Here is a 24,958-nt window from a genome sequence, read left to right as displayed (position 1 = left end):
GATACTGTCTATCACCTTCTCCCCAGGCACATCTGTGGAGGGCCTCAGAGAGACAGAGCTGCATAATTTAACTGGGATATTTCACTTTTTTCATGAGCGAGCCAACGCATGAGCCGGAGAGTTTTCAGCCTTGAACGAGTGACGTTTAAAAATGAAACACCCTGAAACCTCCACCAGCATCTTCACGGTGTCATCAGCCATAGATACATTCATAATAGCGTGTTGCATTCACCTGCATTTGACCGGGACGTAAACTTGAAACACGGGATCATTCAATTGATCCAGTCCATGGCAGGAAATTAATCAGCTTGAATTCCAACTAATCATTTGAGTCATTTTAAATGGAAAAATGCCAAATATTAGCTGATTTATGTGTCTTATATTTAAAGATTTACTGTTTTTCTTTGTCTTATATGCAGCGGTCTGACATTTCAACATGCAGCTGGAGCCAGGGATCAAATAACCGACCATTAGTTGACAATCCAACATACTGTAGCTTAATTACTGTACTTAAGTGCAACTTTTAAGCACTTTTACTTGATTATTTCGATTTTAAAACTACATTTTATGGCCAAAAGTCAGTGAACATACTCATTTTTTAGTTCATGTGCTTTACTTATCGCTAACAGTCGCAGAAAATCCAGCACATGGCCATGAAATCTCACTCGACAAACATTTAGCGTTCAGAATGGGTTGTAAAAAAGCAAAAAATCCAAATAACTGATGTTTATCTGGGGAAGCTTTTGGCTTGGACACATGACCTCAACATTTCTATAATCCTGCTCACGGTCCTGCTGAGACCTACCTGGAACTTGAAACGTTTTTTTTCCCGTCTTTTTCCAACAACCGTATAAAAATATTCAAATTGAAAAACGATGCCACACACCAATGTTTATTTTTCTCCTTTTTTTACTGAAAACGCTGAGCCAGTCGCCAGCTTCAGGGTTCTGAGAAATAGAATGAGCAAAGTACACCTGGGCATTTCAACAAATAAAACTGACAGGTAGAGACGAGTCACGGCAGATATACACACTCTGAGGCAGGGCATTGTGGGAAAAAAAAAAATGAGGCGTCATACCCGGCTAATAAACTCCCAGTACAGCAACGCCAAGTTCTCTATGCAAGTAAACGCCACATTAATGTTGTCAAAACTCTCTTGTTATTTTTTATTTTCTAAGATTTCCCATCAACATAAGTGTGATAATCATAAGAACATAAACCTGATGCTTAACGACACAGTGGACCCACAAAAGAAGAACATTTTCTCATCTCAACATTAAAGAGAAGCGACCTGGTTCCCTTTTGTTCTTTTGCCTTCATTTCCAAAGAGCTACTTGTAATAAAACAACGTTAAACTCAGCTGTTTGTACTCTAAATTGCATTTCTGAAGATATTTTCTTTGGTTTATTTGGTCCAAATGTAAACAGCAACTGTAAGTAGTGAAATCACATCATGTAAGAGCAACAGATGTCAATAAATCTACCACCAGGAGCCTCAATGGACCAGAATGCATTGCAACTCCAGGACATGTTGTCTTGTGAGTATCAGACACAGCCCAGTGTTTATTAACCAGCTGGCATTAACCTGGCCATGGTGTCTAAAGGTTGCCAAGAGGCATTCTGGGAAGTGTAGGAAATCATTATCACTGCTATTTCCTTCAGCGACATCTGGAGCGGATACCTAACAGTATAAAGATGGATTTTTTTCTTGTTTTGGAGAAACACAAAGAAACCGGACACTGTTACACTATAAAAACACCAAGAATGACCGTGACTTTCTATTTTCCCCACTGAATAAAGGTCTGATACTGTGGCTGCAGAATGTAAAACAAAGGTTGCACTACAAACACATGACCAGATTTCTGTGACCTGATTGGGGGTTCAGTTAAAGTCAACCTGTAAAACAAGGTAATGCTGCGATTGTCATTCAAACTAGCGACATTTGTAAACCACTGAGGAAACAACAAGGAAAACAACTGCAGTTGAGTCAACATGAAAAATCACAGAGGGAATAAAATCATTGACCTCTGAGAGCTGAAATGTTCTAACATGTTGCATTTCTGGCGACACTGTACGTAGTCTGATTCGCTGACTCCCCTCTCCCGCTATCTGAATTAGTGTTTTCGAAATCCCTGTTTTCACAGGAAACAACAACGTTAACCTGTTTGTGGTGCAAATGTAAACAAGCCAGCTGCTGTTGCCTTTTCTTTAGCCATTTTAATGCTAGGACTTGCCTCCCTATGTGCAAAATGAGTCCCAGCTGCACTATCGCTGCATCCTGGGTGATTGGTTTCAAGAAATACGAACAAGCCGGAGCATTTATCCGCTACAGTAGAATGAAAGACGCCAGACCTTTCTCCTATAGCTTTGGCTATGCGAGACTTTGCTCTACACAGCTGGTGATTTCCCTTTGAAAGGTAATGAGAAACACCTGTTGTGACATCACAATTGCTGCATGTTGGACGTCAGGATGTTACTTGGTTTCAGCAAGGAAGCATTTACCTCCGCACATCCGGCCTGTCCACCCAAGAAAAGCAGCAGCAGCAGTCAGGAGGGACAGCAACAGCTGAAGAGGTCGGTGTGTTTACTGGGGAAACTACAGGTCACAATCCCCTGTATAAGCATCGGAGGTGAAGTCTAAAAATGCAATACTGCCAAGTGGACCAACCACAGTCGTTGCAGTCTGTGTTGCTGCGATGTGCCGTTACATTTCTGTGGAGGTGCACATCAGGCTACAGGTGGGCTCAAGAAAAATAGCTACAGAAGAACGGTAACAGAAATGGCGACAAGAGTGGATGTGAGTGACTCAGTTCTGTAGGTTTTTCTGAGAGCACTTGCAGATAAAACAACTCTTAGTTCGTCTATTTCTTCATTTGATATGACAAATAAGTTATCTTCAAGTAGCAATCGTCATGGCAACTTCCATGTTAACTTAGAACAACGACGGTCGGACGGATATGTAGTATGAAGTATGAATTATAAACTTCAAGCTGATGTTGTAAAAGTTTCATTAAATCCGTCTGTGTAACAAGCGCCTCTGATAAAATAGTCTTGAATTCAACATTAAACAAACTTTTAATGTCTAATTTACATTAGCATCACATTAGCACTGTGGCTAACACTCTAATTTGATTGGTTTCCAGGTAGGAAAAACCAATCAGGTTACGCAATTTAAGATTGTAGGTCCTCCAACATGGCGGCCTGTTTCTCTGAAACACCTCGACTGTCTGAATGCTCGGTGACGGGCCTCTGCTGCCCTGCCTCTGTGTGTATATCTGACCTGAAGGAAACTTTAAATCCAAAAACCTTCATTTTGACAGACCGGAAGGAAAAAACAAGGAAACGGCAGCAAACAACAGTTGTACAAATTGACCAGTGCATTGTGTTTCAAAAGTCCAGTTCAGCACGTTCAGGAAATCAAGTTCAGAATTCAGGTTCTCCTTTTGTTTCAAACCAACGTGTTTTGCAGGCGAGAACATCTCTGCAGTCCCTCTGAAGACGAGGCTGGGTCCTCCGCATCTGAACTTCTCAATGACAGTTTTCCCGCCGTCCGACTGCAAACACTCGTCCCTCTTTTTTGTTAGTCCAAATCAAGAGAGAGGCAGGTCCGTCCAAGTCCAACTGGACACAGAGATTTCCAGGGACTCTGATTGGCTGATGCTGGCAGACCAGAACAGATCAGTCCTCCTTACAGAAACCTGGGCAGAGGTACAGGTTTAGAGTGAAGTTGGGATGAAGCTGCATTCACATGTTGTCAGATATAGCAGAAATGATATGGTGGATACATAGCATAGCATAAATCATTTTATCCTGTTAACTGTTAGCCACCATGGCCGGTGGAGCCTCTACTGAGCGCACACTCTATGGGTCCCTCAAAGCAAAAGATCTGGGTATTATTATATCCAGGAAGTCAAACTTTTCTGGCTTCATGCACCACTTGAGCAGCTTTCAGAGGAATTAACCAAGCTCCGTCTCTGACGCTGTATCCAGCGTTTCCCTTATTACATCCATGGGTTGAACGGATACAGCTGATGGTGTACTCGCTCATCCCTAATAGCAAATAACCGCAAGTGAAGACCAATGAATATTTAATTATATAACATCTCCAGGAAATTCAAGCATTAACTCAATGAGCATGTAATTTTAGAGTCTAGACTGAGGCTTCAGAGTACAGGACGCTACAGTCTAGGGATGTAAGATTGTCTTTTTTAGATTCATGACAAAAGTCGGCCTTCTCACGAACTAGTCCGACACTCACTTGAGCGGAGAAGATCTCTGCTGCTACGTCTGCGACTCGGCCTCTGGCTCTGCTCCCACCACCCGCCGGATCCTCTTGATTGACAGGTACATCTCCTCCTCGGGGTCGTAGTAATAAAACTTACTCAGGTAGGATATTAGTGGTCTGGAGAGAAAAACAACAATGATGATGCGTGTTAGCATGGGGCTGAACAGGTGTACAGTATATTTCATCTGGGAGACATTTAAATGATCACATGACTCTACTGGAGCTCTACCTGGGCAGTGGAAGCTCCTGGATGTGGTCGATGCGGACTATTTGTCGGATGCAGAAGCGACAGAGATGTTGTAGTGACTTCACGTTGCTGAAGCGCGATACAGGATACAGCAGCTGAACCGGGGTGGGAGGAAGCCCTGCAACAAACACACGCACTAAGTCTTAGTCTTCTTAGTGTTATTGATTCAAAAAAGACCAAAATAACCAACAAAACAAGCCAACAAAGCAACAAACAGCTCAGAAATAGACAATAACAGTTTTTAATAATATCTCAATAACTTCTAAAAACAGCTGGGCGACGTAGATTTTGAAAAACATCCAGGAAATAGTGAATTTGTTGTTGGGGACTTTTTTCAGTGGTGGATTAATCCACAATTGTAAATACTGTGAGAAACTGTTTTCCTAAATATCAGTGTATTTGTATCCTCCCATTTCACTTTTTATTACCATTCTCTGATCTCTCAATTCGATATATTTACTCCAAGCCTGGTGTTATTTTATGGCTGTCAATTTATAAATTATGTCTCTTTACACTTTCTCACTTCCTGTCTGTTGCTCTTAGCTTCAAGGCCATTCTTTAAAAAAAAATCTCTTTATCTCTACTTGATTTTGTTGCAGCACCAAGGTGTTGTTAGGTATTATAAAATTAAATTAAACCACATATAGCTTATCTTAGGTAGATAAAATCAGAATTAAAACTTATCCTGCACAATTAACATTTCCTAATACACACAGGCCTTCACGGTCGAGGTGTTCGAATGTTTGTTTAATTTAGATAAGAAAGATGAAATGGAAAATTAATTGTCTTTAATGATAATAAATTATATGTATATATTTTGTGAGGTCAAAGAAATAAACATTTCCTGCTAAATCAGAAAGGCAAGTGATTAATGAACAATTTTGGCCTGTAGGTCAGGTTATTTTTTTAGTTCAGTGGAAGTTGATGTCGATCCAACACGGACAAGACCTCTAGATTCCTGGATTAACAGTTCTGGCGCCAAGGATCGCTGACCTCGCCTCCCTTTACCCTACAGCAGTAGAATAAACATCATAAAATGTACAAGGCCAGCACCTTTCAGACCACAAAGAGTTATTCATAAACCTCTGTTTGTTTATTATTCAACTTGTCAATTTACAAGTAAATTATCAAGCTGTGGGAAACACTGATGTGACCGCATCACCAGAGTAGTCAGTGCAGACAACTTTCTTACATTTCTTATGATTTTAAACATCAATCTAAACCTTATTCAACATAACTCATCATTTAAATCTCACCCCTAAACCAAAGCACTAAGCCGAGCCAATGAAAACCCTTCAGTTCTCTGGGGAGCATATAGTCTATATAGTTTAGATATGGGAACACAAACACATGCAGTATTTGCTGCAGTCACAAAAATGTTGTGGATAGATGCCTTCTCACAACCATGAATCATGCACAGGCTGAATGCAGACAATGCAGACAGTCACATACATCCCTCCTCTCCTCCGCCTCTCAGGCACTCCTCACTAAGTGGCGGCTCGCATCCATTTTTGATCGGCTCGTCCTGCGTGTGGATATATGACCTATATTTTACCTGGCACTCTGGAGCGGAGGAAGTACAGGAATTTGCCGTTCTTGGAGTGCATGATGGCTCGCTCGATGAACTCCACCACCGAGTGGCAGCGGTCCTCAAACTTCGGGTGACACCACAGGCTGAACGTCCCTGGAGGTGGAGAGAAAATGTTTGTCGTTATATATCACATGTAGCATTTTATCATGTATTAGTCATACCGACATTAATTATTAAACAGTTGTATAATTACAGCAAACATATTCAACATGTTAGCTGCCTCTAACAGCCTTTATGTGTCACATTGTGACCCTGTTTGATGGTTTTTGCAGAGAGAAATTATATTTAATGTTTCAAAGTCCTCAAGTTTTCCAGTTGTATAACGTTTTTTGTACTTTTTCATGCAAGACCTGCTGAAGAACTTCATTCTGATTGGCTTAGCAGTGAAAACAAATCGAGCTAGAGCTTTTGCAGTGTACATAAATATTACTAAACAACAAAAATACACATGCATACTTGTACTTCTGTACTTTTGAGAAGCCTCATTTACATAATGCATAATTCTCCAGCACCTTTAAAGTTGTGAAGTTGTGAGGAGAGGTCAAAATGTCCACAGCCATGCTAGCAGCTCTGTTTCACCAGGTTTGTTTGGACTGTGAGGATAAGCTGAGGCTGGAAGGTTTTTCTCATTTTGAAGGTTTTAGACGAATTAAAAACTTGACGTGATGCTAAATGAAAAGTCGGGATCATCGGAGACATTAAGACACATTATCTGGGAACCATTCATGTCTGTTCTAATCCATCCAGTAGATGTGAAGCTGCAGTATTTCACTGAATTACTGATAACTCTGATCCAATGATGGAGTTAGAGGAAACGTCAGCGGATCACTAAAGACAGGATTCATCCTGAGGGGATACTTAAATATATGAAGCAGATTTTACATCAATCCATCCGATGGCTGCCGAAGTATTTTACTTTGAAACACAAATGTCAAACTCACGGTGAAGCTAGAAGGGAGAGAAAAGGAGACACCGAGGAGTTTAGGGTTCATCCCACAGGGATATTTTATCGTTATCGTCATTATGTCATTTTCTGAACTTACCAGACTGTTCTACTTGTTCTAATATTTGTCTTTACCCACTTAGTCATTATATCATCATTACTGGTGATTATTGATCAAAAATCTCATTGTCACATTCTCATATTTTGTGACAGCACCAATAGTCATCCTACAATATTGTCAGAGTGGCAATATTTGAGGTATTAGGTAAAAAATATAGTCATATTTGATTTTGTCATCCAGTCCTCGCATTTATGAAGTACTTTGGAGGAGATTTATGTATCTTGTATCGCAATAGAGCCTAAAACAAAGTATTGTGATACTATTGTAACATCATATCACCTGAGAAGACTTTGAGTATCCATAAAATTCATGGCAATCAATCAGATACACACCGACAATGCCACCTGCAGAGTCACGACCCTAATCTGGCTGAACTGTGCCTAAAAACTGTCTAAAATTAGTGTTTAGTGTAAGATTTCAAAATAAAAGCCTCTAATCTATATCTACAACCAGCCAATCTGTTATTACACACACGTGGACACATCTGAATAAGTTCAGTGGTTGGGTCGTATCTGAAAAGCCTTTCTGCCCTGGATTCATGTCAGACCACGATGCGTTCAAGCACACGCGATCGTGTTGATGTGAATGTGTTGTGTCAGTCGGGGATGCGTGTCTGAATAATGAATGTGTTTCCAGGCATGACTCCATAGCTTTACAATGGTGACTCATTAATGTAGAGCCCCTCTTCTTTATGTATGTCTGTGTGTGTGTGTTTGGGTGTGTGTGTGTGTGTGTCTGTGTGTGTTTGGGTGTGTGTGCGTGCCTGCCCAGTTACACATGTATCCTCCGTGAGTCACCTTGTTTGTCGCACATGTGGCGTGTGTGCAAATATGCATGTGGTGTTATGTGAGTTATTCATGCGTCAGTATTGTTGTGTGATCTAATTGGATCTCTATTAAGGCGTGTTTGAGTTTATTCTTAGTTTTATTTGTGCTCTGTTGTTTCTGCATGTTTTTGTTTAATGAATCTTGTCGAGCAGTTTTGTTTGTCTATTGTTGTGTTAGCGTGCGGCATCCGGCACAACAAGACGCCTCTGGAAACTCCTGGAAACATTATAAAAAAACTAAAAGTGGTTGAGTTCAAATGAAGTCAGATTCTGCAGCTTCATGGCTCATTTCTCACCTAAACTGTCTTTAGAAACACGTCGCTGAGCTGTTTTTGACAAGCTGGTGCAAACAAAATTATGATGGAAACAATTTGACAACTTTTGATACTTTAGTACAATTAATTTCAGATACTTAACCTAACACGATTCCTTTACTTGCATTTGTGTTTTCTTTAAAGACTGAATGCAGTTTAGTCAACGAATCATTAGAGAAGAAAACAGAGGAGTGCATCAGGTGTGATGATGTCTTGAAATGCTAAAAATTCAGCCAAATTACAAAATAAAATCAAGCTGCTGAGAGGATGATTCATCGACCTTAAATTAATTAGCATCTGTTTTGATAAACCATTAAGGTAACACGTATGTTAATAACCATTTATAATAAATGGTAAATTGATGGTTAATCATAGTTTATAGTTCAGTTAATAGTTAATTCACTGTTAACAAGCAATGCAAATTGTTTAAACAGTTTAAGTCAGTTTATTAAGCAGTTGCAACCTTCAATAAAACATTTCATTGTTTGTTTACAGTGAAATTAGAATTAGATGAAGAATTATTTTACCATTATTTAGCAAAAACGTGTCTAATGTCCTTGTAAAGCTCCTTGAGGCAAATGTTTGATATTTAGCAGTGTTAATGAAAGTGGCTTGACTTGAGTAAATGTCATAAAACCGTTTTATGTGTGTATTCATATATGTATGTTGGTATGTGGTCATCTTACATGTGTGCATGAATGTCTTCTATGACTCATCATGGTGGTGTGCATCAAACATGTGGTTTGTGTCCATGTTACGTGCCTGCAGAGTCAAACGACCAGCGTATGGATGCACATGTTTCTGCAGGCATATTGTGTGTGTGTGTTTGTTGTGGACATGTTTTAGTGACGTTGTGGGGACATTAGTTTATACAGTCACATTGTGGGGACGCAACATCCTTATGGGGACGTTATGACAAGTCCCCATATCGTAAATCATTAAATGTTACAGTGAAGACTTGGTTTTAGGTTCGGCAAGTAGTGGTGCTGGTTACAGTTGTGGTAAGTCTCCAGGAAAATAATGTAAGTCTGCATGATGTCCCCAAAAGTGTTGGAAACAGTGTGTGTGCGTGTGTGTACGTGTGTGTGTGGGTTTGTGTGGGTTGCTGTAAGCACACATTATGCTTGCATACTTGCACACATATGCAAGCATAATGAAGGATTATGCAGGAAAATCTGTGTGCGTGTTCTTCTACTTCCATCCTTGTGAGCTTCAGACTGACGGTGAAGACATTTTAGCAAAACGAGCTAGTGTCAGATTCTCAGCTTCAGGTTTAAAGGTATCATTAGCTTCAGGTTGAGGTTGAGTTAAGGGTAGAGATTAGGCATGTAGCTGTAATTACACCTTTCTTATATCCAGAAGAGTTTGTCATCTGCACATTTCTGCAAAAGTCTGCAGCCAAAAATGTTTGACAGAGCTGATTTTCATTATTTTCAAACATTGTGCATATCCTTCATACTGTTAATGTTTATAAATTGTTTAGTCAGTATTCTTCATGCTGCATCCTCTTTGTTTAATCAATGGATTCCATGTATAGTCAGCATTTTCTCTCAATAGCGTCCCGGTCATGTGACCCGTTGACTCAAAATCAATGCCGAAATGTCTTCCTATCCTGGTTGAATGAGACACACCTCTTTTTATTTGATTTTGGTGCACCTCATATTTTATATTATGAATCCTCAGCATTTTAAAAGACTGAAGAGCTCTTTTCTTTTTAAAACTGATATATTTTGTTATTTATGATTCATGACGTTTGCATGTGAATGAAATATGAAGACAGATTTATCAGAAAATATATATTATTTCAATGAAAACAGTCAGTGAGTGTAAGTTACAAGCGTTTGTGTTTGTGTCTCACCTCGGTAGTGCTCCATGCGTGTGTGGTGTGTGACTCCCTGCGACCTGAAGCTGAGGCTCAGGATGTATCGTGGGTCCGAACTGTCTCGGACCAGGAAGGATCCGTCCGGTTTCCCCTTCAGCTTCATCTCCGCGTCCTCCCAGTTCATCGGACCCCAGTACCAGCCACACTGAAGAGAAACCGACAAAAACCTTCAGTAACCCTGCGAGAACAAGCCTCACTGCTGCTCTCTGTTCTCTAATTTCAGACGAGATTTCATCAAAACGCCCCAGAAACACAAACATTCTGCAGAAACATCCACTTCACCTCCTGGGATGCAGCTTCACATCCTCAATGTGACATCAAGATCTACCGCCGTCAATCACAACTAACTCGAGCTAAGACGCAACTCAAAAAGTTGAGGGAAAACAAAGTTTCATCAGCACCAATGCCAAAATAAATACTTGATGAACCTCAGTGTCTTTTTTTGTTGGTCGACATGAGTTAAATGCAGAAGATACAACATGGAAGCCCACTTTGAGTTTGTTAGAGAGGACTCTCCATGCTAGAGTAACTACTTTCTACCAAGTAAGAACCAAATGTATTGATTACAATATACAAGAAACCTAAAATCATTTCATAAAATCCAACTAAGAACAGCACTTTTCTGCAATTTTAAGCTCGATCATTTATATTATAGCGGTGTTCACCTATATTTAAAGGTAATTTCAGTGTTTTGACATGTTTAAATATCCTTCATTTGAAATAAAAATGTAAAATGTATCTTATGTATGTTAAAATTTGTTATTTTCTGTTATTTTACAGTATTTTTGGCCCCATTGCTGCCAGAATGTTATTGTTCTTTTGCATTTCTTTTTTACAGTGTAGTTACTTTGCAGATAACATGCTGCATCAGAGCCAAAGTATTGCTTCAGAAAAATGCTGAACATTTGACTCAATAAACCCTTATAGTAAACATGTATGCAAACAATTGTACTTACCAACTTTTAATACTTTAGTACAATTAATTTAATCTTCTTTGAGCAGATTCTACTTGTATGGACTTATAGTAATATTTTAACACGATTCCTTTTGTTATCATGTTAAAGTACAACCTATTAACTATAGTTAGACACAGTGTGACTTAAAAGAATTACATAATATTTACAAAACAGCATTTGTGTTTTCTTTAAAGACTGAATGCAATTTAGTCAACAATTCATTAGAGAAGAAAAGAGAGGAGTGCATCAGGTGCCATGATGTCTTGGTGTCACTATTTATTTGGGTGTTTAACAACCAAAAGATTAATTGATTAATTGATAAAACAATCATTAGTTGCAGTGAGGCATCGACTCTAGATCTAAATGAAACACACGGGGTAATAAATTAAAATATTTTCTCTCTGATGTGAGTCTTACCTTCTCCAGCTCTCTCAGACTGGCGGTGAAGTTGCTGGCTTCAGACCGCCGCAGGGCGCACAGCATGGGGGGCGGGGCATGTCTGGAAGGGGGTGGAGCATCAGCCGGCGATGGGGTTGAATGAGGAAGTGCCCGGAGGAAGGCGTCTGGATCGGGGGAAAGGATGTCGGGAGAAATGAGATGAGATGTTGTCCATATTTGTTAAGATTGTTTCAAAAAACATTTTTGTGGAGGCCTTCAGCCTCGAGGTAAAGATTTCTAATGTTGGCTGTTGTGTGAGAACTGTGCAGAGTTGTTAAAGGTGTAATTTGTAAAAAAAATTGTCCAGAACTCAAAGGTAGCTCTAAAACTACAGGTGGCAGCATAACCGCTAACTGCTGCTCAGTATACTCGTTGCTGTAGCCATCTCTGGTTGTAGCGCTTAGCTGCAAGTAGCTCAGTTAGCGGTGGAGCTAAGTGGCCCGATAAGCTGACCTCTATCCAGACAGTGTACGGTTGCAAACTATCACCTCCAAGCAAAAGTGTTATTACAGCACAGGACGAGGCAGGCTAGCTGGTTAGCATGCTAACTCCAATAGACATCTCTGCAACACAGTATCTTTGTCATAACGTCAACACGGTCGTTTCTTCACTCTGTCGATAATAAAAGTTAATTTCATTGAATGTTTTACACTAAAATTCTGGCCAAATCTTACAAATTGCACCTTTAAACATTATTTTAATTTTTCCATTGATTGTTTCCGTCTTCGTTCGCGCCACAGCAGCGCTCACTTCCTGTTTAGTGCTTACCATTGAGGCTGAGGCTGTGCTGGATGGTGGCGTGGGAGGGAGGAGGAGGAGGAGGGAGAGGCAGGGGGAGGGACTGCAGGGAGGCGCCCATAACACTCACTAGGAAAGGCCCAGGCTGAGGCCCGGCTATGTCATCTGGAGGAAGGACAGGAAGGAGAGGAGAGAGCAAGGAGGGAAGGAAGGAAAGGAAACGAGGTACAGACAGGGAGGGAGGAAGGGGAGAGGAAAAGACAGTGAAGAAGGTGTCAAGATGGGAAGTGAGGAAGAAAGAGGGTGAGGGAAGGCAGGAAGGAGGGGTAGAGTCTTTCATCACCATCAGACAGAAAGCCTCTGTCCGCCAAAGTAAAAGACTTCACCTCCTCTTTCAATAATGACCAATAAGATTCCTCTATTTTGTGGGTTTACAGCATTTGGGTTTACTGTCAACTAATCCCATCAAAAGATCAAAACCAACAGTGACTGTATCTCCAAACACGTATCGTTTGTGTATCACAGTCTGATAAATCTTCTTCCTCTGTGTCATAGAGCTCTGATGTCCAAAAACCAGGAGACAGAGTGGAGAGAGGTCTTCAGGAGTTACTTTCAACAGGGCAAGTTGTAATTGTTCTTGCATATCAGCTAGCATGTTTTATGAGTTGAATGTTCACTACGTCAGAGTTTATTCTGCAAATCTGTTTCCATCAAATATTTTGTGCATTAACATTGATTCACAAAAAACAAAAACCACCTCAAGTGAGCATACAAATTTTTGAATTTCGAATTTTGCCGTTTCCATAAAATTTCAAATGTGATATTCTTCAAAATGCTTCATGGAAACACAGCTTATGATCCACACTGTCGTTCCTTCATTAGCATGAACACAGACAACTCGTCCTGCTGCCACAAATACTCACTAGAGCACCGAATGTGGATTAATCCGCTGCTGGAAATAGTCCCAGAAAAAATAATTATTTCCTCCTGTTTGTTTGATAAAAACTACAGTGAGCAGCTGTTTTCAGAAATCACTGAACCTTTTTTTTTTTAAATAAAAGTATATATTTATGAGATTCACGTCTTCAGGGGGAACCACAGACAGGAAGTACAGGATGAGTTCACCCAGAAATAAGTTTTCGTAGTCCACAAAACATTTCTTGAGCTTCACAGCAAAACAGCGTTGCAGCATTCTGCTAAACAGCTGAAGTAGCTGGAGACTTGATTTAAAATGGAAAGAAACAAACATAAAATGGCTCCATGCAGCTCATTCAGCATAATCCAAATCGCAGGAAGCCCAGAGATCCCAAATTGATTTGAAAAAACTTTATTTATACCCTGGAAACACCATCAAACTTGAGCGTTAACACTTTTAGCTCAGCAGCTACAGTGAAGATATCAGTTTAAAAACGGACGTAAGTGACGTTTTTTCAAATCCATTTCAGACGAGCTGCATGGAGACGTCTTGTTGACTTTTCTTTCAGTTATTTTTGTGTTTTAAAACAAGTCTCCAGCTACTTCAGTTGTTTAGGAGAATGCTGCAACGCTGTTTTGCTGTGAAGCTCCAGGAGATAATGATGATTTTCTCATTTTTGTTTGAACTTATCCTGTTAATCTGCTGCATAAGTGGGTCAGATAATAACACCGAGCTTGGAGCAACAATAGACATTTGAAAGGTCAGAGAATGGCCATGAAAATAGAAATGTCGTGATATTTAGGAATATAAGTTTTTACTTTACTTACAGTTGATTTCTTGACCACAAAATAACTAAAGATTTGATCTGAACTGCGTTTTAAAAGCTCAGTATCGGAGTAGAAAGTGTCATCTGTCAACCGAAACAAGCGCATCACAAAACTAGGACATTTAAAGCCTTTAAAACAACAAACAAGAACATGAAGTTGTTGTTTTTTTGCCCTGGCTCAGATTGTTTTTCTGTGAACAGAGGAAAACTGTTTTCCCCATCGATTGAGTCATTGCACTCAGATTTCAAATTAAATCTGTAGTTTGCCGCTGACCTTTCAAAGCTTCTCCAATCAGATTACAGCAGATTACAAAAACTTGTCTGTGTCTATTTCCAGCAACGTACGACAGAGAGCAACATTTATTTATATAAAAGTATTGGTCTATGACAGAAATATTAAGAGAAAATGCCAGAGCTTACTGTTCATCTCCATTTAGAGAGGATACAATAAAGCAGCAGAGGACGGTTTGGCTTCGACTGCTTTCTTGTTATCGTATTATATCATTTGTGTTTCTGTAAAAATGAGGACGACGAGGAGAGAAACAGGAGCAGAGACGGACGGGAAGGAGAGAAAAGTACCTAACAAACTGAGACTTCGGCGTGGAGGAGGCGGCGGCGTGGGAGGGTGTGGCGTGTTTGCCCCTCGCCGTGAAATATCCACATCCACCAGAGAAACAGTCTCACCTGAAGACAGAGAAGAAACAGCTAAAAGAGAGGAAAGTGCAATAAAGATGCAGACGCTGGAGTGATGAAAAGTACAACAGACCCTGGTTTGTGTTTCTGTGGCTGTGTTGTTGTGTCTGTGCAGCAGAGTGCCATTACGGCTGCACCAGGCAGGATGTTTATGGAAAATTACACCAGCTAATCAGCCTAAATCACTGCAATAAAAAGGAACATCACATCCCGGCTAATTGAGATGCTGCAGATTCACTGTTTACCAAAGTGAAAGTCTGCAGTTGGGGGACGCTCACTGGCAGGAAAAGAAACAAATTCAAACGTAAGAGACCAAATCCCCACCGTCTCCTAAAAACAGCGCTGGACTCACTTCACTTCACATCTCGTCTTCTATCAGCTCTTTGGTTGTGAGACATCACAGACCGGCTGGCTTGATAAACACGAGCGTGCCGTGTGCATGAATTCTGGGTCTTGAAGTCCCCAAGATTTAAAATAACTGGCTCCTCGCTCCTGTGGGGCCCGCCAGCATGAAATGTTGCAGCTTTAATGTTCCTGTCCAATTAGCAGTTAGCCCCTGTGCAGAGCATGTGTTCATTAAACGATAAAAAAACTACAAAAATCATCATATTCGAGAAGTGGACCGAGCGAATCTGAGATCTACGAGCAATGTGGGACAGCAGAAGTACTCCTGAGCCCTGCGGAGGTTGTGGACCGATTCTGATAAAGTCAGCGAAATAATTTTTGCCAGCTGAGCTTCGGACCTCCTCACCCTTCTTACCCGTCGGCCTTTTTGTGCTGAATCCTGTCTTATCTTATCTGGAGCACCAGCGACAGTCGGACTGCTAGGACGAGTTAAAGGTTGCAAATGTTAAAATGTGAAGCTGAAATTCTGCTTGTTACCTCCTTCAGGGAGGCGACGTGTCCCGTTTGTTGGTTTGTCAGCAGGATTACACAAAAACTACTGAACAGATTCCCACAAAAACTCGGACGGAGGATCGGTCTCGGCCCAGAATAGACCTCATTAACTTTTGGGTGCGGATCAGGACAAAAGGACGGATCTGGGATTTTAAAGCTGCTGTAAGCGTTGTCATCATTTTAGCTAACTTCCTGTCTGTTTTTGCAGTTAGCAATCCCCTCCCTCCTCTCTGCGTCACCGCATGAATGCAGAAATAGAAAATAGGAGGATCCTGCTCTCAGACAGGACCGCCTCTTTGTGGACTTCTCTGTCCTGATTGGATAAAGTGAGCAGGGTTACCAGAACATTTATTTTCTCTTTCAGTGCATGAGCAAGAGGTGGAGAGAAATATGGCGTTTTTCCACCAGTGATTTTGGACACGCCAAGTCAAACCCAGCCGCGCCGATTTGCTTTTCCATCACCAGTTTTACTGTGCCGAGTCGAGCCGAGCAGCGCCGGCGATGGACCTGCTCCAGAGCTGAGAGAAAGACGGTTTTAAAAGCTCTCAGTCCTTTTGAAGCCTCTAACTGAGTCTCTTTAGTTTCTCTTGTCCTGTTTGTACTTTCAAACATCTGCGTGTTCACCTTCAGCCGTTTCGTGAGTCGTGTTCACTTTCAGCTGCTGAAAACACAACGTTTCCTGTAAGGCTGCTTTCATAATAAAAGCTTTTAAATGACTAAATAACGGGGGCTTTTATTGTGAAGACGGTATAGGAATTTAACTGTGTTTGTAACTGAATTAGCCACTTTGTTAGCGGTGACAAAAGTGGTGATGATGGGCTGCTTTTAGTCGTCTGATGGAGAAAAGCCGTCTGAGGACATCACATGGCACTTTAGGGATTTGCTTGAGACTTCTTTGAGAAGAAAAATCAGCAGATTAATTGATAATGAAAACAATCTTCTCACTTCTGAGGGAACCAGAGATACAAGCAAAGCAGCGAGCAGCCTCTTACCAGTGAAAGCAGAGAGGGAGGCAGCGAGGGAGGCGGGGGAGAAGGCACTGTGGGCCCTGGTCAGTCTGGGCTGGCTGTGGCTGCAGGACAGACACCAAGACAGGAAGAAGAAGAAGAAGAAGAAGAAGAAGAAGAAGAAGAACATGAGAGGAGAGTTAGAGTGCAGAAGAAGAAGAAGAAGAAGAAGAAGACGAAGAAGAAGAAGAAGTATTAGAAGCTGCAGAGGTTCAGAAAATTAACTTTTCAGTACAAGTGTGTGTGTGTGTCTCTTTCTGTTTGATGCTCTTAGCTCTGGCAGTCAAGACTTCTGAAGCTATGTTTTTTTAATCATAGCCTTCCTTCAGCGTGCTGTTGTGAATAATGACTAAGCAGTGAGTTGGATAGATGGTGACAAGCCACAAAGGTTTGAAAAATATCTGCATTGAAGGACGTGCAGGGGGAAAAAAGTTGTGAGCCGATGAGCTGCTGGTGGAGGGAGATCATTCAAGATGTTAGACAATGATAACTGTTAGTCCAGAGGAGACTGGAGAAGGATTCCTGATCACGTCTGACTGAGGTTTGCTGTGTTTATTGCCCTTAAACTCACTGACCTATATTTTAGAAAACAATCTTAAAAGTCCAAACACAGCAGAGGAGACTCCTGCAGGGACGGAGAGCAGGACCAGGTGTAGCACTGCTGGGTGTGCAGTGTTTACACCTGTTCAGGTCTTGGCCCTGATTACATGTCTCAGTCATGCAGCAGTAGTCTGATCTCCCTCTCACTGGCTGTGTTTCATGAGAATATGACATTTGTATCAGTGATGTTGGACCGTTTGGAGCCGCTCACCTGTCTGCGTCCGGCTCAGCACCAGTGGGGCTCGCCATGTCCCCCAGACTCCCGGCAGAAGACACTGAGTAGGTCACTGAGGGCCTCTTGTCCAGCAGGTGATTGGAGCCGCTGCAGCTTTTAGTCCGGAACAGTTTACTCAGGCGGATCTTTAACGAACCCTTTTTGGACTTCCCCGGAACTTTAAGCGTCTTTTCCCCACCCGCGGCCCAGCCTGTGGGAGTCCGCGGCGCGCTGGCGCACCGCTCCGGCCGCCTCCTGGGTGTCGACGCCTGGCTCTGGTTCGGGCTTGTGGCCCAAGGGGAGTTCTGGACCGGTGTGGCTGACGGCGTCACGGCGGAGACTTGGGCGAGAACCTCTGAGTCCCCGGAGCTTACCTGTGACAGCCGGCTGGCTAAGCCCCCGTGGAGGCTGCACACCTGCGCGCCGAGCTGCGCCGCCGCCGCCTCGGTCGCCGCCGGGTCCATCCCCTCCACCTGCCTCCTCAGCTCCGCCTGGAAGCTGCTGATGGAGAAAGTCCCGGACATCTTCTGAACTATTTCCCGTTTCCTGTGGAGGAGAAACTCGCGGCGTCCGTTCTCGTCGTCAGTCTCAGCCTCCGGGCACTCGTCCATGCCCAGGCCGGTAACATCCCCGCTGCCCAGCCCCTCCAGGACCAGCAGAGCGTCGCTGGTCTCTGTCGGGTCATCCCCCGGTTCGACTCCCCCTCCTCCCGGCCCGTGTGCACCCTGACACGAGCACTGCGGGAGCTCCCCTGTTTTGAACAGCATCTTGGGCACCGCACCGACCCCCAGCTCCCCGAACCGTCTGGCCAGCTCAAACACGGCTCCCTCTCGGTCCCTGGTGGCGCACCCCCATTTAGAGTCAATCACGGTGAGAGGGTTGGATCTCTCCGACAACAAGGGCCACTCGGGCGGGGTGGTGATGAGGCGATGCCGGCGGCACAGCTCCGCGGCTCCCTGCATGTCCGCGGTGACGGAGCCCGGCGGGTGCGCTCCCCATGCCCGGTCCTGCAGGTTCTGCTGCTGCTGCTGCTGCAGCTGCTGCTGCTGCTGCTGCTGCTGGACGTCTCCCGGACTCAGGGTGTTGTTGTTGACAGCCGGGCCGGAGCAGCCTGACCCCGGGCTCTGGTCCAAACCCAGAGCATCCCTCGGCTGATTCCGACGGTCTAAATCTAAAATCCCCTCTCCGTTCCGCATTATATTGGAGAAGACCAGCAGCTGAGGCCGTAGGCCGGGGCTCGGAGCGAAGTCGAAGCCCTGGGCCTCCATGGGGCTCTGCGGCGGAGGAGGCGCGGACAGCGGGGCTCGGCTCTCCGTCACCCCGGTGTCAGGTGCAGCCGTGCCCTCGCCGCTCGGCTGGGCTTTGTTCAGGCGGCTGCTGGGATGCTCGAGGCCCGCCGTCGGATCTCGGCTGATATCCAACCCGGCTTTGACGCCGCTGTGAGCCAGCACCTCCTTCCCCAGCCCTGCCACCACTCCTCCCGGCGGCAGATTCCCGTTTTCTGCGTCCAAGCGGTCATCCTCGGCCGCGGAAACCAGGCGCATCAACACGAAATCGGGCGACATATCTTGCGCGTTGTTCATAATTGTTCCCTCAGGATCGCGAGATGAGAATTAGGAGGCGATCTGCTGCTCACATAGCTCAGCGCGGAGATCTGCTGCCTATAATAAAGAAAGGGCCAAGCCGCCGCTGCCTCCCATAAATAGGCTACGAGCGGAAAAAATGCCAAAAAACACAGCAGCCGATGTTTGTTCTCATCCTCCTCCTCTACGACAGCGCAGCATCCGTCCGGCGCGTATCGGCGGGATGAGTGCGGTTCGCTGCGGGCAGCGGGCGGACCCCCGGGTCAGACATGCATGCGGTCCGATCCGAGCGGAATAAAAAAGCCAGCAGAGTCTCCGGTCAGTGACCACAGTGTGTCAGCCAGGCCCCACCCGCTCCTCCTCCTCAGCCCCGGAACAGCCGCCGCGGTATGAGCGCCGATGATGATCAGAGCTATAAATTAGTGCGAGAGCAGGTGAACAGCTGATCTCTGCGTCCACCCGTACAGAGACAAAGGCAGAGAGACGTAATAATAATAATAATAATAATAATAATAAACACTGTTTTCTTATTTATTTATTTATTTATATTACAGCTGTTTCTGCTGCAGGGACACTTTTAATGTATGTTTCTTCTGCAGATTTATAATATTTCTGAATCCTGATACTCTTATTTTTTAATTTAATGCAGTTTGAGGTCTTTTATTTATTTTATTGGATTTATACTTTAAGATCCTTCTAATAAACTCAAGTTAAAAGTCCATATAAGGCGATTATTGACATTAATAAGACTATATAAGCATTAATATTAGCATCAGACAGTTAATAGGTAATAAGTGCTTATAAACACTAATAAGATAGGATATATAAGTGTTAATGATATCATAATAAATATGTATATTGAGACATTTATAAGCACTGATAAGACAGTGTGAACAGTTTATTGACTGCTTGGTGACACTTTATACTAAGTTCCTTGTAATAAGCGTAAGTAAATAGGTTATAAGCCCTTATAAGATGCTCATTAATATTAAAAGGACTTACAAGCATTAATAATAACAGCATCATAAACATTTATTGTTAGATTAGAAGGTAAAAGCCAAAAAAATAAGAGCATTATAAAGCATATTTCAGCTTTAATAAGGCGTATAGCGCTTTATATCGAGGTCCTCGTAATAAGCGGAAGTCAATAGGTAATAAAGCCATTATAACATGATTATTAACATTAATAAGACTTTATAAATGTAAATAATTACATCATGAACAGATTTATTGTAAGATTAGAAGACAAAAGCCAATAAAAATAACATCTTTTTTAAAAATAAGTGCATAATAAAGCATGAATCAACCTTAATAAGTCATTAGTTGGAGCTCTATATTAAGGTGTTTTTAATCAGCATTAATGGGTAATACGGTTGTTATAAGTCCTTATATGATGCTTATTAACATTAGTAGAGTTATATAAGTATTATAATAGGATGATAAACATGTATATTGTTGGATTCTGACATTAATAAGCATTTATAAGAAACGTGTTAACAGTTTATTGACTCTTTAAGAATGTTTGAGTTTCTTATAATTACTTATTATTTGATCACTCCACATAAAACCATAGAAATTAGTTGAGATGAGCTCCACCTCAACTACAACAGTCAGATCTGCCTCCTGAAGACTTCAATACTCAGGACTATTTTATAGCTCTCATTTAATGAGGTGCCGGGAGAGGAAGTGCTCCTCTCTGGCCGTCTCCCAGGTATCTGTGCGAGTGAAGCTCGGGCTGATTAAGTCCTCCGTCAGACGACTGTCGCTCCCTCAACCCAGAGAGTCCTCAGCCTCGTTCTCCTTCTTGGCTGATTCAGAACAGGTTCCTCATCATTTCTGTGTCGGCGACTTCTCTTATGAAATCTGACTCTGGTGAAGAAAATTCACTCGTCAGACAAAAGTGGATCCCATCGGTTTGTCAAATGCAAAACAGAGTTTTATTTCAATAAAGCAGGAGGAAACTAAATGTAAAGCAAAAATATGAAAACCTTTAAAATCAGCAACAATGTGTGCGTCTACTTTAATTAACTGGACATTAAAACGAGCGTGTTTGGACCAAACAGGAGCAGTTCACCTGAAAATGAATATTGAGTCATTACCTCCTCACTTCCATGCTGATGGAAACTTGGACTTGAACTTTGACCCTCTTGCTCCATTATCATGTTGGTCTTAACATGAAATGTACACTTGAATGCACCGTCCTCTGTCAGTGAGCTGTCAGATGACACACCATGACGTATGTGACGGAGGATTGTGGGTCAGAATAGTCAGAGAAGCTTGCCGGCTTGCATACTGCAAAAAGCGGCCGGATGTAGTCGGACATCCTGGTGTGTTTGTCAGACTGTACTTCACATACTTCATGTTGGGACAAACTGAATCTTTTGATTGATTGCTTGATTGATTTGAAAAGACTTTGCACGCTGTCTGATGTGGGTGCCGGAGCTCAACATGTGCGAGGGTGTAAATAAATTATTTTCAAATCCATTTGGGATGTTATTTACACAGCTGATGCACCGTTTAACTTGATTTAGACGTATTGTATGCTAATGTTATTAGCTAAGTAGCTACATCAAAGATTTTGGCTTTAAATCGGGTGTAAATAACATATTTTCAAATCAATGTGGGACCTCGGGGCTTCCAGAGACATAGATCATGCAGGACGAGCTGTGTGGAGCCATTTTGTTTATTTTTTTTTTGGTTGTTTTTTTACGTTTTAAAACAAGTCTCCAGCTACTTCAATTGTTTAGGAGAACGCTGTTTTGCTGTGAAGCTCCAGAAGTGTTTTGTGGACTACAAGACTTCACCTGACTTTACATCAGCATGGAGGGAGGAGGTGATGACTGGATTTACATTTTTGGGTGACCTGTTCCTTTAACAGGGTGATCATAGGCTGCTGTTTTATGTGCGGCTCCAAAGCTTTGATGGCGTACGAAGAAAACTTCCATCACTTAAGTTATCAGCAGGTAAAGCGCGTCGTCCACTCATCGATACCTCCTCCCTGCAGAGACAATCCGTCTACCTAGAGACATTAAAAACTACAAATGTCAACCTCATGGTGGCGCAAGAGACAAAAGTCAAGCGATCATCAAAGTCAGTAAGACTCATCCTCTGGAGACCATGAACATCTGCACAAAATGTCATCATGATACTTTCTGAGATATTTCAGTGGTTCACCGAGCAGCAGACACATTCACTCTGCCATGTTGTCTGTTTGAGCGCCCCCTGGTGGCTGCAGGGTGTCCAGCAGCAGCTTCACTCCCAGAAAAGCTGCACACACACACACACACACACACACACCCAGCCTGAGCTGTACACACCCAACAACAACAACAACAACAACAACAACAACACTGACCTGTAGAGCTGCATTAATGCTGCGTGACAGGCAGATGGCGCTGCAGGACATCCAGCAGTGATGGATGATGCTGCTGGTGAATACAGATAATGATGGGAGAGTGGATGAAGGGCCATTAATCCTCACCGTGTGTGTGTGTGTGTGTGTGTGTGTGTGTGTGTGTGTGTGTGTGTGTGTGTGTGTGTGTGTGTGTGTGCGCACATGTAAGCCACAGAGAAGAAGGCAGCGTTGGTTCGTGTATCTGAGGTTTAAATGTGGAGTAATCAAACTAACGACCTGCCCTCGCCGAGCTGAACGCCGTGATGTGATGTAGCGTGGAGGTCAGAGGTCAGCAGCTCGCGGCAGTAACATCACACTGCTGTTGTTGTTGTTGTTGTTTACTGTTTCTGTGCTTTTGTTTATTTTCTCTCATCATATGCATCTAATCACGTCGTCTCATCTCTCATCTGATCTCACATTGTTCGGATTCGTCTCTGGAGGAAACACGAGACGAGCAGAAGATCTGAGAGACGCTTTTTGTTTTGATTTCTTTTGTTTTCTCTCATTTTGATTTTGTTCGTCACGTCTTTTCTTAATTTGTCTTGTTACATCTTGTCTTCTTCTTTTCTCTCTTTTGATCTCATTTAATTACAGCAGAGACTCCACTGCCTTAAAGGGACAGTTCGCCCCCAAATCAAAAATACATATTTATCCATCTAGTTTGTTTTGGTCTGAGTTTAGGAGATGTCGGCTGCTGAGATGTCGACCTTCTCTCCAATATGATGGAACTAGATGGCCAGAAGAATCCATTTATAAAATCTCTCTTTCCAGAAATCATGACCCGGTTACTCAAGATTAATCCACAGACCTTTGTTGTGAGCACTTCATTGTAGGAACTACAGTTTTTTCAGCCTAACTACACCCACCAACCGTATCACTGCTCAGAAAGAAGCATGCATCTACTCATGGATAAAAGTCAAGCTAACTGAGCTAGCTAACGTCACAGTTCAGCCGAGGAGGACGCCATCAAATGTTACATCCTGTGCTGTCTCGAGAAGGAGAAGCCTCTTGTCGGTGTGTAGATGCACAAGTCCTTCAGCGCAGTGATACGGAAAGAAAATTGTTTTGGTTTTTTTTAGATTTTTTGGTGCTTTGCGAACTGAAAACAGAGTGTGAAGGCAGACATCTCTAAAACTCTGCAACTCACATGAAAACAATCTAGATGGATAAACAACACTACAGGTGAGAGGGAAAACATGTTTGACGTAGACGTTAACTGTTCCTTTAAGAAAAAAGTTGAAAGAACGGTGTTGTAAAACAGACTTTAAAAACATAATTATAATAATTCTTATCTGTGTGGAAGCAAATCAAAGCATCATCTCGACTCAGGTTGCAGAAAACGATGAGCAGCTGTGTTTTTATCCGCTCGGTGCTTCTGTGCAGCATCCTGGCAGCCGCCGAGCACAGATTTGGGTTTTTAGTCTCTGATAACAAACCTGGCAACCTCGCTGTGGTGAAAAGACTCCACACAGTCGCTTGTGTTGTTCGTCAAGAAGTAGCTCCGTCATGTAAATACTTGTTTTTACATGATGTATTTGAGGACAAAACAACAAACACCACGATTAAGATGCTGTTGCTCTACGAGTACGACACACCCGTTTATCCAGAATCATTTCTAAGTGACGATGCTTTCAGGAAACACCTCTGAAGATTAAAGGAACAGTTCACCCAAATATGTAAAGTCAGTCATCTCCTCCCTCCATGCTGATATAAACTCAGGTGAAGTTTCGTAGACGACAAAACATTTCTGGAGCTTCACAGCAAAACAGCATCGCAGCATTCTGCTAAACAACTGAAGCTGCTGGAGACTTGATTTAAAACAGAAAAACAACCAAAAAATCTGAACAAAATGGCTCCATGCAGCGAAATCCAAGTCTCCAGAAGCTTCGAGATCCCAAATTGATTTTAAAAAGATCTTATTTACACCATTTTTAAAGCAAAATCTTCACTGTAGCTGCTAAGCCAGTAGCGTTAGCACACAGCACGAGCTGAATTGTGTCCAGATTAAGAGTTGGACTTATTTATTTGTTTGTTTGTTTGTTTGTTTGTTTGACAGGGGACATGAACATCTCCTTAGCTATAACAGAGTTAGCTTTAAGCTACATATGTTGTCCTAATATAATTGTTCCTCCATTGACCTCACCAGGAAACTCTACATACTATATATGATAATTTAAAGGCTGCATTAAATTTGTGTTTCTGGATGGATGATGATAAAGAAGTGTGTTTTTCAAAGGGTGACTCAGGAAACACGACAAAATTCTGTGTTTATCATGATGTTTTCTCTGATGTTCTAGTCAGACAGATGTTTCACCACCGCAACAACACTTCTGGATGTCTTCGATGTGCATGTGGGCTTTGGGATTTGTACGAGCACGACACAACAAATGACAGAATTAGTAAGAAGAGAAGCACAGCGAGAGTCTGAGCGAGGAAATAAGACAAAATTAGGAAGCAGAAGGAGCAGAGTGTGACTGACGGCATCTTC

The 24,958-nt window shown here is 42.5% G+C and overlaps 1 protein-coding gene across 1 annotated transcript; it reads right to left on the bottom strand.

Moving 5' to 3' along the window:
• Window positions 1-4,280: 4,280 nt before the first annotated feature.
• On the bottom strand, window positions 4,281-19,076 carry socs7 (suppressor of cytokine signaling 7). The gene is made up of 9 exons (XM_073473869.1): window positions 17,491-19,076; window positions 16,665-16,744; window positions 14,662-14,766; window positions 12,371-12,505; window positions 11,582-11,727; window positions 10,185-10,353; window positions 6,087-6,215; window positions 4,514-4,649; window positions 4,281-4,401 (listed from the first exon to the last, which is right to left on the bottom strand). The coding sequence occupies exons 1-9, from the start codon at window positions 19,074-19,076 to the stop codon at window positions 4,281-4,283; spliced, it is 2,607 nt and encodes an 868-aa protein (XP_073329970.1).
• Window positions 19,077-24,958: the final 5,882 nt, after the last annotated feature.

This window comes from Pagrus major, chromosome 1 (assembly GCF_040436345.1).
Source record: "Pagrus major chromosome 1, Pma_NU_1.0".
NCBI lineage: Eukaryota > Metazoa > Chordata > Actinopteri > Spariformes > Sparidae > Pagrus > Pagrus major.
This window is presented reverse-complemented; position numbering and strand designations above follow the sequence as displayed.

Coding starts and splice junctions, on each gene's coding strand:
- socs7 (XM_073473869.1), bottom strand. CDS start 19,076: ATGAACAACGCGCAAGATATGTCGCCCGATTTCGTGTTGATGCGCCTG. Junction 12,506..14,661: donor CCGAAGTCTCAGTTTGTTAG/GTACTTTTCTCT, acceptor TCCTTCCTCCAG/ATGACATAGCCGGGCCTCAG. Junction 4,402..4,513: donor CAGGAGCTTCCACTGCCCAG/GTAGAGCTCCAG, acceptor TTTTCTCTCCAG/ACCACTAATATCCTACCTGA.